Source organism: Sciurus vulgaris, assembly GCF_902686455.1.
Source record: "Sciurus vulgaris genome assembly, chromosome: 12".
In the NCBI taxonomy this organism is placed as follows: Eukaryota; Metazoa; Chordata; class Mammalia; order Rodentia; family Sciuridae; genus Sciurus; species Sciurus vulgaris.
The window spans coordinates 92,688,311-92,706,721 of record NC_136473.1 but is presented as its reverse complement, the minus strand read 5'-3'; the positions used below and the strand labels follow the sequence as shown (position 1 = coordinate 92,706,721).

General features: G+C 31.1%; 1 protein-coding gene across 3 annotated transcripts in view; it reads right to left on the bottom strand.

Moving 5' to 3' along the window:
- The window catches only part of BRINP3 (BMP/retinoic acid inducible neural specific 3), a 392,892-nt gene that overhangs the window by 55,825 nt on the left and 318,656 nt on the right, over window positions 1–18,411 (bottom strand). For all 3 annotated transcript variants that reach the window (XM_079107246.1, XM_079107247.1, XM_079107245.1), the window contains one exon: window positions 7,952–8,174. In XM_079107246.1, coding sequence (XP_078963372.1) covers window positions 7,952–8,174 — 223 coding nt within the window. The remainder of the gene's footprint in view (window positions 1–7,951; window positions 8,175–18,411) is intronic.

The window sequence follows — 18,411 nt, the reverse complement described above, 5'->3', positions numbered from 1 at the left end:
CTTCTCCTAAAATGACAGAATGAATAAATTTAAAGAGAGAATAAGACAATGCTTCAGAGTTACTACCTGTGTCTAATGAGATGATAATCTGTCATTTTGTACTATTATGCTATACGTGGGCATGCACGCACAAGTGTGTGTACACACACACACACACCAGATCACAGAATTTCCAAACAAAAACAAGACTTTTAGCTTTGTCATATTATCACAGTCAGCTATCTAACAAAAGATTTCTCTATCAAGTAAGGTCTGGACAACTTTCTTGTGTGTATTGTGGGCTGGGTACAGGGTTTGCTGCACAAAGTGTTAAGGTGGCAAATTATTTGGTTGCTATACAGAATCTTCTATCCATGAGCAAAACACTATACTACAGACACAACACTATAATCCTACAGACCCTCATTTCATTGTATTATGTTTTGCCTTGCCTGAAATTCCTCATATTAATGACTGTTATGGTTAACACATAATATATTTTAAAATTACAAATAGTTTTTATACTTGAGTATGAATTAAAGAAAATTCCAACTAATAGCTATCAAATAGCTAATAAAGTAAAAGATCATGGAAGGATTGTGGAACAGAAGGTCAAAGTAGGAATATTACAGTGAAGAGCTTAACACGTTTTAAAGCCTTGGTCCTAAAGTTTAGGCTACACCATAAACTGAGTGTGGAGACATGCCATAAGTGAAAGAACAAATTTTGCCTATTTTGAAATCTATTTAGAGGTACCAAGGACAGAGTACAACACTCATCCTCTTTTTTTCTTTTTCTGCTCTCCTAGGCAAGTTTATCCCCCTGACTGCTTAGAATTAGAATCTAGTCTACAAGTCTACTGTACAAGCAACAGTATGTTTTTTATAGCTTTTATGCCATTATTTGTATTACAAATATTGAGTAAGAAACTCATAAAAAACTCATTGCAGAAAATTAAATAATGTATGAAAAATTATCTAAACATGAGAAATGGAGTTTTGTGTTTTGGAATAAAAAATAATTATTTAAGACCTTTCCATGTACTAGGTACTTTATCATTGCTGTATGATTTAAATTTCTCAATAACAAGCTGAAAATATCTAAATATTAAAGCTTTTAAATTTGTTGTTCATTATTTAGAATATACCTGTGAATCATCATGGAGTGGCTGGAACTAAAAAATAATAACTAAATATTATTTTATACAATAGAAGTGTAAGGAAAATTAATATCCTAACAACTCATATAGTTTCATGTAAAATTGTTCTCAGAAGTCCCTTATGTTAATATATAAATGCTATTTTTAATTAAATCACAGACTCTGTAATATTAAAGAATTTAGAGGCCATTTCAGTAAGGTTCTTTTATTAGTTGAATGCAAGTTTGGTTGTAGTAATATAAGCCAAATAATAGTGACTTAGACAAAATGAAATTTTATTATTCTCTAAGGTAATAGTACAAATATAAACAATGTGGTACTAATGCAATGGTTTCAAAGAAATTGGCTCTAATGTTCATAACATTCACATCATAAGTCTCAGTTCCAGTTATCATAGTGTATTTTGTCTAGGCAAGAAAAGAAGGGAGATGATATGTATGCTTAATCTTTGAAGGACCCAATTGAAAACTTTCATACATCCCTTTCATTATGTCCACTTCAATATAATTAGACATGTATTTATTCTAGGTGCAAAGGAATTTTGCAGGCATGATGTTCTCAAAAAGAATTAGGATTACTGTATTCAAGTAGAATGGATTATGATTGTTTTATTAAAAGAGGGTATGATGTAGGGGAAGAAGGATTTATCATCTAGGTTTTTAAGTCCTCATAAGGAAGGCATCATTTTCAAAAAATAAACAACATAGCCATGTGTATAAGTGGGTGGAAGGTGGGGAAAGGAGACAAGATCCTAGTAAGAAGGCACAAGGCAAACATGATTTTCATAGATATAACAAGATGTTATTTTTCTTTTGCATCATGTTGATATTTGCACTTATTATTCTAAAAGCAATAGTGGGTAAACTAGTGCTGAAGGAAGTTATATAAATCTGCAGTACTAAGTATATATATATTTTTATTGAAGCATTCTAATAAAATATGAAGTTTTAAGAATGTTCTTAATGAAATGATAAAAATTAAGTTTAGTCTATCTCAATCTTTGGTATAGGTCTGTATGCCAAAACAGAACATATAAAGAAGATATCTGTGCTGTACAAAGAGCTATAATAATAGTTCCTTGAAGAAAGGCACTTGAGCAATTGTTTCTTACAAGCTGAGATAGCCACTTTCCCATAGCAAACCATTGTTCATTTTGTGTGACATAATATAACAGAACAACTGTGGTTATTTGAACTTGAATTTATGGTACATTTAGTATTAAAATTAAAACAAATGAAATAATCACTATAAGAAAAATCAATTGACATACTTAATACCAATAATAAATTCTAGTTTTTAAGTGAAATAATTGGAAAATTTGTATCTTCTATTATGAGCCTGACAGCTTCTTAAGGCAGAAAAACTCTTATATTCACTAATGATACTAAGGGATGAGATCTTTTGCCATTGTATAATAATGAGTGTCATCATTTGGAATATTTCATAATTAAGGGGACAAATATCTCCCAAATGACTAGTGGGTGGTTTGTTTACTAGTAGAAAATCCATCCAGAGAATAAGGTAGACTAACAAATTTGGTGAAACTGATTTCAAAATGTTACTTGTATAATTTAGATTTTATATCACAACTTCTACCTGTTGAATTTCACTGTAGTATCAAATAATAATATTCATAATTATCTGAAAAGACTTATAAACTCACCTTTTCAACAAAAAACTTAGGTTACAAAATACAGATTGAAATTATATTCAGAAGTAGCTATGAGAATTCATCTATCAAAAGTACAGTATTAAGGAAATGTGCAAAAATCAAACTTAAGCATTAAATATGTCAGCAAATAATGAACTTTTTATTTTAAATTGTATTAACAGATAACATCTTTAAACATCTCTAAGTTTTAATTTTTGTTATGGTACTTGTAAATATAAATATGTATGTATACTATTCATATATCCATCCATACAAGTATTTATATATCCCATATACAAAATCTTTCAGATACCTCAATGATTTTTAGGACTATAAAAGGATCAAGAAGCCAAAAAGCTTGAGATCTGCTAAATGATTCATTCTGTATTTGAATATCAATTTCAAATGCCTTTTGAACAAAAATCCATTTGATATAATGTGATTTTAGACCATTCCTATAGAAGTTATGTTTATATATACACACACATATACACACACATACAGAAATTGTTAATAAACAATTGGTATCACTGCCATAATACTCAGGATTCAGAATTGAACAATCTGATTGTATAAAGTGTCCATATGGATGGAGAATGAAAACTATTAAAAATATTATTTATAATATAAAACATATTTGTAATTTAAAATACATCAATGATATATGAATACTCATGAATATATTTTTAAATGATAGAGTACATATTGTGATAGAGTAGTCATTGGTAGACTCTTTAAAGAGGAAGAAAGAAAATATTGTAGGCCAGAAGGACCACATCATCTTTCTGTGGCAACTTCTAGATATTAGAGTGTATAAGTGTCAGGCTGGGGAGATAGCTCAGTTGGTAGAAGTGCTTGCCTTGCAAACACAAGGCCCTGGGTTCGATCCCCAGCACCACAAAAAAAAAAAAAAAAAAAAAAAAAAAAAGTAGAGTGTATAAGTGTCGATGGGCAATGTGTAAACATAGAGGTGGTGATTGTTTTATTTACATGCATTCAAATTTGATCTTTTATAATTTTCATCAACCAAAAATATTACTATCTCTCTTTGATTATTTTTCAGTGACTTAAAATATTGAAAAACAATCATGCTGGTTGATATAGAAACAAGTTTGTTGACCTCTATTTTAGAGTATATATAGGGAGTGTGTAATACAGTTCTTAGATGATGGCAGAACTCATTCTTGTCTGTGATGCTAGAAAGTCAATCATCTCTCTTTTGTTAATGAAGAAGAAATAGCTGCATTAAATATTTTAATCAATTGTTATTTATTTACTGCAGCTTAAATGTATTGAATCAGGTGAGCCAATTGTGCATGCCCTACAAACAGCTCTTTTCAGTGACAGCATTTTGGTAACTAGATATTGAACGTGATTGTAAAGTTTACACCACCCAAAATGGCAAATGCTTCTGTTCTAGAATGCTGGTTGATAAACCTTTACCAACACATCATTAAATGTAATACATGCATGGACTTGCTGCCTTCTGATAGTACAGATTAGTGTAGAGTTAACATTATGGAGATGTTCATGGATCTTTATTTTTAATAATTTCTATAAATACTGATTATTAATCAAATTAATATTGTTATCTGAAATGTGTTAGAATAGCAACAAAAATGACTTCTTCAAGGAAATCATTATCAGAGGCTTCAGAGTTTACTAAAGCATGAAAACATATTTTTCACACAAATTCCTAAGAGCAACAGTGATAAGCTTAATATGGGTGTCAAATTTTATTAAAAAGGAAGAACTACAGTCTATTTTATGAAGGGTGATTTCAACCTGTCCACCAACTGTGAAGAAAACATCTTATTACTGAAAATGTTATTTGCAAGTCTCATTTTGTTTGTTCATGCTAATTTATCAATATTTTAGAATATCAAAAATAGAAAGAACATGCCTAGGATGGGAAAAGTTTCAGAGAAAGGCTGAAGAAAAAAATTCCATAAATACAGGATAAAAAAATAGAATTTCCAATGCAAGTGAATTATTGATATTGTTCATCTGCTTCTCTTTCAAATATTTCTAAAAACATCCTGTACCCATATTCAACCTTTTTATACTTTACTCCACTAATATAATACATATATTTTGTTTTCCTTTTGTCATTTCATTTTATTCTACTAAAATTGGGGAAAAAACACAGCAAATAGAAACAAAATTTCATATTGGTAATAAAAAAGAAACTGATGGAAAAATATTCAAATTAAATAAAATTGTTCATACAACAAAAAGTTGACAGTATTTTGTGTGTGTGATGAGTGACAGCCAACATATCTATGTTGGGAATATTAAAAAAAAGAAAGTCAAGAAATGGTTGTGGCTATCTTGACATTTATTTTAGAAGTTTTGGAAAACAGATTTATCTCAACTCTATTAAATTCTGCTCCAAATAACACATCTTTATCTTATCCTACTCATTTATTTTGCACATACCCAACTTTTATTTAATTTCAGGTTTCCATTTTTCCTTTAAAATCTGGCAAAATTACAACATATTTGTATTTCCAATTAAAAATTAACATAACTTCTATGATATACTTTCTTTATTGTTTGCAATCTGTTTCTCTGTTCACTTCTTATGTATATCTGAAGATTCTATCTACTTATTTTACTATGGTATTACACTCAGATTTCCTTCATTTGTATATACAGGGATTGTCACCCCACTATTCTAAATCTTTCCTGAGCTTCAAATAGCTATGTAGATAGACAAATCTATATTTACATGTATATATTCAGTTTTAGTTACATTTGTTAAATAAAACCCTGAAGTCAACACATTTATAACCGGACTCAGCAATTTATCTCCTTGTTCACTTCATTTTCTTACATTTCCTATTTGGGGTAAAATTATCTATTTCAGTAATTTTAAGACAATTTTTAACTCACACACATGAAGCATTAAATTCATCATAATCAAATAGCAGTGTCTTCCTCTACCTACGATTCCTGATTAGAAAATGTTCCAAAGGGCACACAGAGAGACATAGTGAAATGTCTTATTCATAAAGAAAATTTTAAAAAAATTATGACATGCTTTAAAATAACAAAACTTATAGCAGTCCTGTGAGGGAAATTTATTGCCGTGAATGCCTACATTAAATAAAGTAAAGCTTCTCAAATTAATAGTCTGGCTTTTCACTCTAAGAAAATAGAAAAGGGAAATCATACTAAAACCATAAAAGAAATAAAGAATGATTAGAATGGAAAAGTCAAATAGAAACAAATTAAAAATAAAAAAAAAATAAAAGTTTTTTGAAAATATCAAGAAATTTAACCAAATGCTTAGACTGATTGACAGTGTATATGTGTGTGTGGTGGTGGTGGAGGGACATATATCTGACCAGGAAAATAAAAGCACATTCCAGAGAGTGGAAAGGAATATTTGTATATCACATAGACTACTGTTTAGGCACTGGCATTAAGCATATATGAAATACTCATGACTTACTAATAAACAATTTAGAAGTATGTGAAGGATTAGAATAGACGTTTGTTCAGAAAAGGTACAATAAGTACATAAAAAGATATTCAACATTGTTAGTCAAAACTCCAACGTAAATCAAACCCACAAGATGCCACTTCACACACACTTAGATGGCTATAATCAAAAGGACAGAAAAGCGTTGGTGAAGATGAGTGATTATAATTGTTATTCACGACTTTTGGAAATATAAAATGGTACAGCCATTTTGTAAAACAGTTTTGCAGCTCCTAAAAAAACGTTAAATATAAAATTACTGTCTGACTCAGCAATCCCCCACTTCAGTATATACCAAAGGGAATTCATAACACATGTCCACAAAGAATGTACAGAAACATAATTTACAGTACTTCAAAGTAAAGCAACTTAAAAGTCCATCAAATGATGAATGGATAAACAACATGCAGGACATGCATATTACTGATGTTATAGCATTGATGTGCCTGCAAGCACTATGTCAAGTAAAAGAAGCCAGTCACAAAAGATCACATGTTGCATGATCCCATTACATAAAATATTTAGAACAGACAAATCTATTGAGACAAATAGCAAATTATGCAAATCGATAGTCTAGGGATAGCTGGGGGATTGTGAGTAGTGATTTCTAGTCGCTATTTAGTTTGTGGGGTAGGGGAAAAGGAAAATATCCTCAACTTAGGTTATGGAGATGACGGCAGAAATTTTGAGTACATTAAAATTCAAATGAAACAATGAAAAAATGCCAATGAATTCTTTTTAATTTAAAATTTTAACAGAATATTAATCTGTTTTTTCACTGAAATAAATATTAAATATTTAAACATCATGTCAAAATATTAAGGTTATGAGCTGAGGATATAGCTCATTTGGTAGAGTGTTTTCCTCATAAGCACAGGCCCTGGGTTCAATCCCAGTACCACGAAAAAAAAATATATGTATATTTATATATATATTTATATATATTTATAAAATATATTTATACTTATATATACATTATATATACATTTATATATACATATAAAGGTCATAAAGCAGAAATACTAATACAAATGTATCATTTTATGGGTACTGTTCTCTATTTTTTTCTTGTAGCTTTTGTTATTCATGCATTTTTTAACTAGACCTCCAATGGATAAGGTACAACTTTTTATTACACTTATTTTTCAGTAGATCTTAAAGTCAGAAACCTAAAATGTGTTTTCCCAAATCAGATCAGACATACATATTTTAATAGTCTGTCATTATTCATCTGCAATGTTAGCAGCATTCACAGTAATTTTCAGAAGTTGCTGTAGAATGATAGTCATGGTTTTCTAAACATTGATCATAGAAATTAAACCTTGAATTATTTTAGTTGAAAATTATATAAAGAAGAATTTCAGTTTGTACTTGTTTACTCTATAGGGCTTTGTGTTTTTCTGTTCCAGTTTGACTACCACGTGTAGTAAGTTAGAATATTTCTTGATTATGATAATAAAAGAAAACAAAAGGAGAGTTAGCATATGTGTTCCCTACTGTACTATTTTTTTGGAAAATTACTTCAATTTATTATTTTGAGACTTAAGAGAATATGCTGTTTTCAAATTATCTCTAATAACACAAATAACTGTGATATTATCACAACTGCATTGACAAAAATAAAGAGAGCTCTGTGGAAACAATACCTTCAGTTGCCGACATTGCCATGTCTTACCTTTGTCTCGGCAGGCTGATGAGCGGTTGTTTATGACACCTCTTGCTGAGGCTAAAGAGCTTGTGTACAATTTTCTGCGCCTTGAGGAAAAGTTGCTTCATGCTGTTCTCCAGTTGCTCATAGCGACGCTGAAAATTAGAATCCATTGTCCACAAGTGCATTATAGTTGATGTGTTGAGGAAATAATTCATAGGTAGCCTTTTCATGAAGAACTTGAATTCATCTGAATAAAAAAAAAAAGGTTAAAATTCAACATTTCAATTTTGAAACAACTCCAAGCACATGTAATATGTAAATATTAAAACAAATAAATACAATATATTATGTATAGGTAACAAGTTAGTAGAAGATGAGATATTTAGGTGCTTTGGAATTGCTTTCCTTTTGATTCCCTTAAAATAGAAATTGTATGAAAGAAAATTGCAATGATTTATGAAAAAAATGAAATAGTTTAAACAGAAAGTTTAATTTCAACTTAAACTTCTTTATTCTCCTTTTGATAGTATTTGAATGCTCTTTCTCCAATGCACTGTGGTATAAATCTGACTATCATTTCTGGTTTTAGTGTAAATACGTCTCTTCAAGTGTTTTATATTTATATATTGCAAAGTGTTCATTAATTCAGTATAGAAAATATAGATCATTAATAAATAATTTTATCAATGTTTAAGAAAAGAGAGAAAGTTTTGTAGACAGAAAATTGTAACTTTCAGCTAGGCATCTATTCTCTGTAACTGACCAAATTCCAATGTCATAGCATTTGGTTTAAAACATAAGGGTATCCTGAAGAGGAAAACAAATTAAGGGAATCTAAAAGTTCCAATATTAGCTTTTGTTTTTGCATCAATAATTATCATACTTGAAATAGCTTTCTTCTCAAATGCCTAATTAATCAACAATACAATTAAAAATTGATGCTATGTTAAGATAAATAATAAATCTAAAAGATCTATTAGTAATCTCAACACACAAGATAATCAAGGCAATAGTCAAAACATGGAAACAACAAAACTGTCCATTAACAGTTGAATGAATACATAAAATGTGGTCAATATATACAAAAGAATTTTACTCAGCCATCATAATAAAGTTATGGTTCATGCTACAACATGGATGAACTTTGAAAATATTATGCCCAGTGAAATAAACCAGACACAAAAGGATAAATATTGTATGATTTCAAATGTAGAGAATATCAAGAACAGTCAAATTCATAGCAACAGAAATTAAAATTTGAATTTACCAGGGGATAGGTAGAGGAAGAATAGAATGATTGCATAGTGGTTAAAGGGTTTCTGTTTTGGATAATGAAAACTTTTTATAAAAAACAATAATTATGATCATTATGTCACATTATGAATGTCATTAGTATCACTGAATTGTACACTTAAAATGATTGAAATTGCTTATTCTGGTCTACGTTATATATTTTTTAACACAGTAAAAAACTTGAGAGAGAACAAGCAAAATTCTGCATCTCTCTTCTTCTTCTGAAGTAGCTTTTATAAAAAGAATTTCAAAACATAAATTTCTAATTGCTTTTAGTGCTTATTTAAAGGATCTTTATTATTTTTACATATTATGCTGCATTCATTGTGCATACATGGTTGTGTTTTCCCCATGTATACACACCCATACATCACAAGATTTAGAAAACATTTTTAGTGGCTGAAGAAGCATTATCTGACAAGTCAGAAAACCATATTTTATTCACTATTCTCCCAACAAAAAATTGTTAGTATGCGTTAAACTGAAACCTCTGTATAATTTGCTTCTATATAAATGAGAAAGTAGATGACTATAATTTCATTTAATTTTAAAATCTTGTGATGTTACAGACAGTTGTTCTTAAATGCATATTAATTAAGATTGAAAGGTCTCGTTTAAAAATAGCTGTTCTCAAATATTCAATTATAGCTATTACATTACTATTCAACTAAATTTGGACAAGGTATGTCAATATCTGTTTATTTTATGTAGGCACTGTCAATGTTTTAAAAACAATAAACTATTGTCAACACATCTTTAAATGCCATTGACATCCGATATTACACATTTAGTTCACCGAATTTATATTTATTTTATGTGTTAAAGCTATTTTAACATTTTACCCATGCTGGAAATTATAACTTTTTAACAATTTGAAATATTTTATTTTTCAATATTGGGTTCTTTTTTTTAAAGCAAATAGATACATCTGTTATCTTTTGGCTATTGAAGATATAGACTTTTACCTGAACAAAAAGAATTTTAACAGAAAAAAAATTGGAGAAGATTTTTGAGTGCAAATCCATTTGATATGCTTCAAGTCATTTTTTTAAATAAGCAGGGTGTAAATAATAGATAGATCTTGAAATTCTGATTTAACAATAGTCTACATTTTGTTGGGTCCCATATGTCTCTTTTGCAAAATTCCCTCTTTTGAATAAAGAATTGATGCATGGAAATTGGAAAGCATTCCTTGGATTATTCACAGAACAGATGCCACTACTTTGAAAACTAATCATTCATTTCCTTGTCATCCTTTACTTGAACACTTTTGATAAGACTTTTTTGTGTTGTGGGTATGCGTACTTAATTATGTTCATTGTTATAGTAGTATTGGGAGAGGTTCCAAATCAGTAAATTTTATTCAAGCTAAAGACTTATATTTTAAGGAGGAATTTATTTTTACTGAAGTCTACATAACAGTGTATGTCAGTGAAAATTGTCAATATGTAGTTTCTATGAAACAGGGCTTTAACATGACACTTGAATAATTACTTCATTATGAAGTCATTAAGAGTCACCATTGACAGTCACCCAAAACATTTATTGAACACCTGTTGTGCACAGAACATACAGATGTTTCAGGCTATGACAGCAAGTATGAATAAACCTTTCATCTTACTTTAAAAAATGACTAATTAATGATATGCCATATTTTCAAGTGTTAAAATAATATCTTCGGTGTCTGAAATTCATTCTACTCAAGACAATGGAAACCTAAGAATTATTACTGTAGATATGTTTTATTTCCTTTTTGGCAATTAGTAAAATTTTTATTTATAGACTATAGAAATGGAATTTGAATGACATATTAAAATTTTTATTGTATGGATCAACAATGTGTATCAGTACAAAGAAAATATAATAATTAGAGATGACAGGTAATATTTTATCATACAGTAATTTCTGAAGCTATGGAATACTATTTGCTTTTAAAATGAAAAACAAAGACCAGCCATATTTTTCAGGGTGTAGAGATGAATTTATAAAAGAGAAAAATCAACATTATCATTCATCCAGAAAAAATAAATTCATATGTATTTTATTAGAGAGATATTAGTCTAGAAATACTTGTTTGTTAAATGTGTATCAATTGAGTACTTTTTGCTTAGCATAGTTTTGAGGACTACAGAGAAATAAAACAGAAACAACAATAATAATGCTAGTAAACATCTATACTCATAGGAATTTATAGTCAGTCTCAGTCTCCTTAAAACTAGTATGCATGAAGCAAAGATTAAAACAGGGAAATGTATTATATTAACGAATTCTTTGGGGTCAAAGAGAATTAAGTTAGGTAACAACTATCCCATAAATTACAAATGACTAGTTAGGCACAAAATTAACTTTCTAGACTTCTAGTGTTTCTCCATTAAAATGAAATGCTTTTAAAACCACTGAACAGAAATGGTTGCTTTTCTTCCCATTTCCTTGATAGAAACTCTTGCTATATAATTAATTTTGAATGTCTCTCTCTCTCTCTCTCTCTCTCTCTCTCTCTCTCTCTCTCTCTCTCTCTGCTATTATGAGTTCTAGCTTGGGAAGTTACTTTTAAAAAGTGCTTTAAATATTAACTCAATTATCTCTCCAATAATCTTCATGCAATTTTTATTAGAGAATTTCATATGCAGAATACAGATAATCCTTGGTTTCAGATCTTTATTGTCAGCAAGAGGTTTTATTAAAACCACTGTTTATATAGCAATCTTATATATTTATACCTTTATGATCTTTATTCTCATGGGTTACAGATGAATTAAATGAATGAAAGTAGGAAAATAAAAATTGTGGAAGGACTAGCCATTAAAACACATCCTAATGAGTATTTCTGCCTCTACATGAAAACATTGAACCATAGAGTTGTGTATCTTAAAATGTTCACAATCTCTATTTAAGATCATTTTAAAACATATTTTCAAAATATTTTAAAGCACTTAAACACAGATTTGAAAGCATTTATCTCCTGAAAACTGGATTAAACAGGAAAATTCTGTTATTTAAGAATCATTTCTTCAGTTATAATTTCACCCAAATAATCCAAAACAGAAACTGCTGAAATTAAAAAGTAGGCCAATGGATAGGAGGGATGGAAGGAGGAAATTTGTGCTTTTATAATTTTTATTGATTTACTTGAATTTTAAATTTAAATTGATGTTGTAAATAAATATAAAAACTTATCCCAAATAATAATGCATTATCAGCATACTATGTACATATTATATTTAAGAAATGTAAATAAGATGACATCATTTAATTACTTGTTAATATAAGAATAAAACCTCACTGGTTCATATTTTACGTGTTTTTTTAAATCAGCTAACATACTGGCACAATTAAAGTATCTTTTCGGTGTAATGTGACGCAATACAGAAGATAATTTTAATTATTATGCATAACAATAGTCTTTCTACAGTGATAATGAAATATATACAATATCCTACAAAATATGTAAAGAAACAGACTCAGGGAAGTTATAAAAGGAAAAGTAAGCTATGCAGATAATGTGAAGAAACCATGCAAACATTTATTTTTGAGCAGGAAAGGTTATGTATGATTTTATCCCACTTCCAATCTGATGTCTTCAAACTCATCATTACTACTTATTGATGTGTGTATAGAATTTTTGAAATAAAGACATGTTGATAACATACACTAGTGGAAAAAATACTATAAGAAGTAAGCTAACAAAACACGTGTTACCTCCCTATAGTGACAGCAGTACTATCATGAACATGTGGAAGGTATGCTCTGCTTCTTTGGGTGTATTTTTATTTTTTTATTATATATATATATATTTTACTGTACAGTAGATCTAGACTTAGTATAAGTCCAACACATAAAATTGACAAAGATCAAACTATTTCTTCTGCTGACTTTCAATGTTATTGACATACCTGAACACACTCTAATGCAATTATTTCTTGCTCCTTGACAGTCCCAGTTGCTTGGACAATAGTACAAGTTTCCTGATTTTCAGTAGCAAAGGTTTGTCTGGTAAATTAATGAAATGAGAACTTTGACACTACATCATTTCTGCCCTTGTGTAAGATATAAAATTGGCAAATGGGGAAAGAAGTGGAAACGTGAGGAGGGAAGAAGACTGTAGCAAGTAAAGCTGAGATAGAGACAACCCAGCTGATGTACATCCTGAATGGCAGAAAGTTAACCAGGGCTGAGATGACAACCAGTTTTGAGCAAGTGTCTCTGATATACGAAATTGGAACTGCTCTGTAATTCTGACTAGAATTGGTCAATTTCTACTTTCACAAACTTCTTTTCTCCAAGCATGTCTAAGAAACTATTTGAATGATTTGTATCAGTTTAGAATTTTCCCAGCTTCTACAGTAAATCACAGATAAAAATGTTGAGTGGTTATAAATCAGCGCCACCGATATGTGTCTATTCAAACCATTCTATCAGCCATGGGCAGAGAGTTTATAATGAAATTGACAAAATACTATAATGCTGCATAAACTAAATGGCAAGACTGTTCAATAGCTTGTGAACTGGCCAATTTTATGAGGCTACAAAGGGATGGGTACACAAGGGCATAAATCAGGAACAGATTCTCATTCTTTAGTAGCTGCCTAGGAATAAGTTTTTCTGACTTTTATTTTTCTCTGAAAGATGCAGCATATTTTATATTAAAATATTTTCATACATTGGGTCAATCGGAGCAATCTAACTTGCGTTGGGTTTCCCGGTTTATTACCCCATTCAAGTATTTGAGAAAACTACATAAATGCAGCTCATCTCTAATTACAGAAGCTGGAAAAGTCAGGTCCTGATGTTCCCAGTGCCCTTGCCAGCATAGGGTGGGTGCATCATCTAAATTACAGAAATTGTTTGTACCCATCCAGAGATTGGATATGAAGGTATTGAAGCAATCACAAAGAGCCTCAGCAGGGAATGGCAATAGCAGCGATGGTAGGCTTCATTTCAATCTGTTACTTATTGCAGTCAGTAGTGATGACTTCACTAAATAAGTCTTATGCAAGACATTTTTTTTTACTATTTCTGACTAGATAGAAGAGTATGTTTCTCTACACTTCTTGGTGATTTTATGTGCTATAGTGAATCCTTTCATGAATTTATCAACATATGTCAGTTAACACTTTTTTCTTCAAGCATGCAGAAAAGAATCTGGGCTGATAGAGGTACAGGTATGGGAAATTGTTTTTGACAATAGATTCCAAAAACAATTGATGGAATATGTGACTGGTTGTCTGAACCAAATGGAGCAGAAAGATTTGTAAATTCATAGAGTATTAAGGGTGGAGCTTTTGCCACAGAAACATCACATGCATTCATGTAGAATGAAGTGCTTGTTGTAGGAATGGCACTTGGGACCATGTGCTGACCTGGAGCTGAGTGAGGCACATGAGAATTCAAAGACTGTTGCTACCAACAGTAACGGTTTGCTTAAGGTACTCAAAAGCATGCACTTTCTTCTCAAAGTACACAATGAATGTTAGAGACTTTCAAACTGTGCTAAAGGAATCTTTCCTTAGAGTTGCATGACTTAAAAATAAATTTTGTTCCCAAGATGGAATGTAAATTCCTGCCAGATCTCTTATGTTTAAGTTAGAACACTGATTGGAAATTTGTGGAGACCTGGGAACGGGAAGTCAGATAGGTGGATATTGACTTAGAAAAATCCACAGCATACATTCTTTTTCCCTTGCCACCTTCCCCACAAATAGCACATTCTGTCTTTCAGGGATTATCCTTGTCTTGCTTTCATAAACTGGAATGATCTTAATCAAAAAGGTGATAATCATTGTGAAGTTTCATCACCCATTATAACCCAGGGAGCTCACTGAAATTATTCTCAAAGAGGCCTAATTTTGCAATAGATCTGCAGTAATTTCATCATTTTTGAGAAAAAGCATTAAATTCTCTGGTGAAAAGAATGTCAGCATCTCTGATGAGCACTAAAATCACTGGTTTTTGAAGGCTGGGACACCATTCAGAGAGAAAATCTGTGTGAAATCAGATGATCTCTATGATTTTAATGAAGACACATTTACCCCACTGTGACCAAGTCCTCACAACAGGTGTGAGCCCCAGAGGCACACTGGACCACAGGCACTGTAGTGCACAATGGTCCAGTGTTTAGAAAGGTCTAATTTGTAGGAATTTTCAAGTTTTCTAATCAGGTAATCATCCTCAGGGATTTAAATATAGGGTCATGCCTAAGGCCCCATTTGATTTGTATCATTAAAAATAAATAAATAAAAAAGATCTAGGTCTGGCAAAAAGAAAGTCCTGACTTGAGTCAGAAAAGAAGAAAGAAAGAAAGTGAAAACTGAGAGTCAAGGAAAAAAATCTCTCCTATTAAATTCCCAACCCCGAATCATTTCAAAGATACAGGGCTCTTGTGCCACAGTTTAAATACAGGAAATCTTCCCTTTGGCTTGCTGAATTGTGAGTTAATGCTTAATTCCCAGAGCTCTGAATGCCACAATATTCCATGATTCAGAGTACAGCCTTGTAGAAATATAGTAATAAATTTGATTTTCTCTGTGGCCCTTTTAAATTAGGTCTGCGAGGATCCTAAGCCATGTTATGTTTATTTTCTTGATCCTTAAAGAATTAGAAGAACATCAGTTAATGTATTATGGAGTAAGGTGTAGTAAGTCAAAAGACAAAGTGAAACTTCCCCTTCCTATGAAAATTATAAAGCCAAAGTCATATTGCTTGCTCTTTATGCTTGACGCAATTGCAAGTCTTAAGAAATCCACTCAGCACTTGGAAGTGGTGAGGGTGGTTCTCATATTCCACCTGCAAGTAAGTTACCATGTTGCTGAGTTCTCTTAATCATGTAGTAATTGTAGTTAACACTGTTTTTTCTTGATGCTTTACAGAGGTAATGACTTCTGGCAAAAGGGGTAACATTTCTGGCACAAATATTTTCCTCTATCATCATAAACAGATAATATCAGAAACATTTTTCTTTCACATGACAGTCACAGAGTTAAACATTCTCATTGTATTCCAGGGTTAAACAAATTTTTAACCTCCGTGCTACATTTACTTCACAGGGATATAGTTATCTGCATACCAGAGGACACAACTTGCTAATGACATGATACTGGAAAGATGTGAAAAACATGAGCAGCAGGTATCTAACCGCTGTTCTATAAGGTAGCTGTGCATGATGACTGCAAATAAAACTTATTTGTTCTGAAAGTCCAGTGATTCTGATTGTATTTGAGTATCCCCTTCAAAATGAAGAACAAGTAATTGCATCTTTATCTCCCTTTAATTAGAAAGATGTACAAATCTTTGAAATTGCATTGAATGTATTCTCTGGTGACATTATTGATAATGATGACTTCAATGATCTGTACTGAGGTGGCAGATGTGCCAGCTGCAGATTCTTGTGCTCCTTGATGTCCTCAAGAGATTTTTCCTGCTGTGTGAGTTTAAGATTGTTCTTGGCATAGCCTCTGAGCCAGCATCTCCAATTCTCAAGTTGATACTGAGTTATCCAATCCAATGTCTTTAAATAAATTCCTTTTCTGCTGCAGTCAGATTCTATTCTTAGAAGAATGCTGACTGATACAGTTAATTGAGGCCTCAAGGGAAATTATAGTCTGTAGTTCAACAAGAGTTTAACAAATATTTATTGAGTGTCAGAAGTGTGCCAATCACTGTGCTAGTTAAGAATTTAAACAACAATAATAATTACTATTATAGCCATAAAATGGTGCTTTCCCCATAGGATTTTCATGCAGATAAAATTAGATAATTACTATGAAAATTTAATAAAGTGCTTTTTACATGATTAGTGATAAATACTATCTTTCTTTTTCTTGTTATAATTTAATCAGTGTTTCTATGTGTGCTGTTCTGAGCACTTTACAAGCATTATCTCATTTAATCCTTACAGAAGTCTTAGAAGGTGGGTACTATTATAATCTGCATTTTGTTGATGAGAAAATGAGCCTTTTTGAACTTCTAGAACTGTTCAAAATGACATTGTTAATAAGTAAAGCTCAGAACAAACCTGATCTGAAAAAACGAAAGCAAAAACAAAACACAGCCCCTGCCTTAATAAGCATAAATTCTCTGAGAGTTGACAGAAAAATAAAATTATTGTTCCCTATATTTGATGACTTCTTTTGTTTGGTAGAATTTTCACAAACATTACCACATCCAATCTCACAGTAACCATGCCATAGGACAGACTGATTTTGTTGAGATGTGATGTGAAACTAATTTGAATTATAGGATCATTGCACAGAGCCAAGTATGAGAGAAAAATGAAGAAAATAATAGACCCATAGAAATAGAAAAAAAAAAAAAGGTAGTTTTATATTTCTCTGAGGGTCAGGGCAATGTTTTCTTTTTCTTTTCCTTTTCCCTTTCCAAAAGCCAAATAGAATGCATTATTCATACTATGAATTAATTATATATTTCTTAAATGGCTTAACTAATAGACAAGATTCGGAAAGAAATATTTGATGCTCGCTGTAAACATAACAGAATGATTCATCTGGAAAAGTAGAGCTTGAGCTTTTTCATATAAAACACGATGCCCAAGTGACCCATATGGGGAAAGAAATTTGAAATAAGACATATATTGCCCTTCTCAGTCTTAATACTACAGGAAAAAGGAAATTGAAAGCAAACCTGTAAGGCAGAACTGTAGATTATTGTCTTAACTTACAGACAGGAAAATGGCAAGTGGGTTTCACATAATGAAATAGGGTGTGTAAAATTCAGATTGACAAATGATCAAAATATTCTGCAATGGCATGTGATCACTGGTCATAAGAGAAACTAGAACAAAGTGCATGCCAATGATTGCATACGGGATATTTATCTTAAGATCCTTTTAAGTATCAAGCTTTCTTCTAGGCCCTTAGTTGTTTTAATTCTACAGAGTAGCTTTTGTTACAGTATCCATCGTATGGAAATGATAACCATGACTTAGAGATAATTGGTAAATTTCTCCAGGGATGACACTCCTTAGTAATGCCTAAAAAAAACTGCTGAACCCTCTGGCTTTACTGAGTTTGTCTTTGAGATTAAACTCTTTTGAAACCAGGTACCTGGTTGCAGATAGGAACTCCTGGAACAGAGTGAAGCCATCAAGAAGTCAAAAATTTTGCTTCATGTCCTAGAGAGCAAGCAATCTCAAAGGGAATTTCCTTCCTCTTTAAATAGGCACGGCCCTCCCCTTG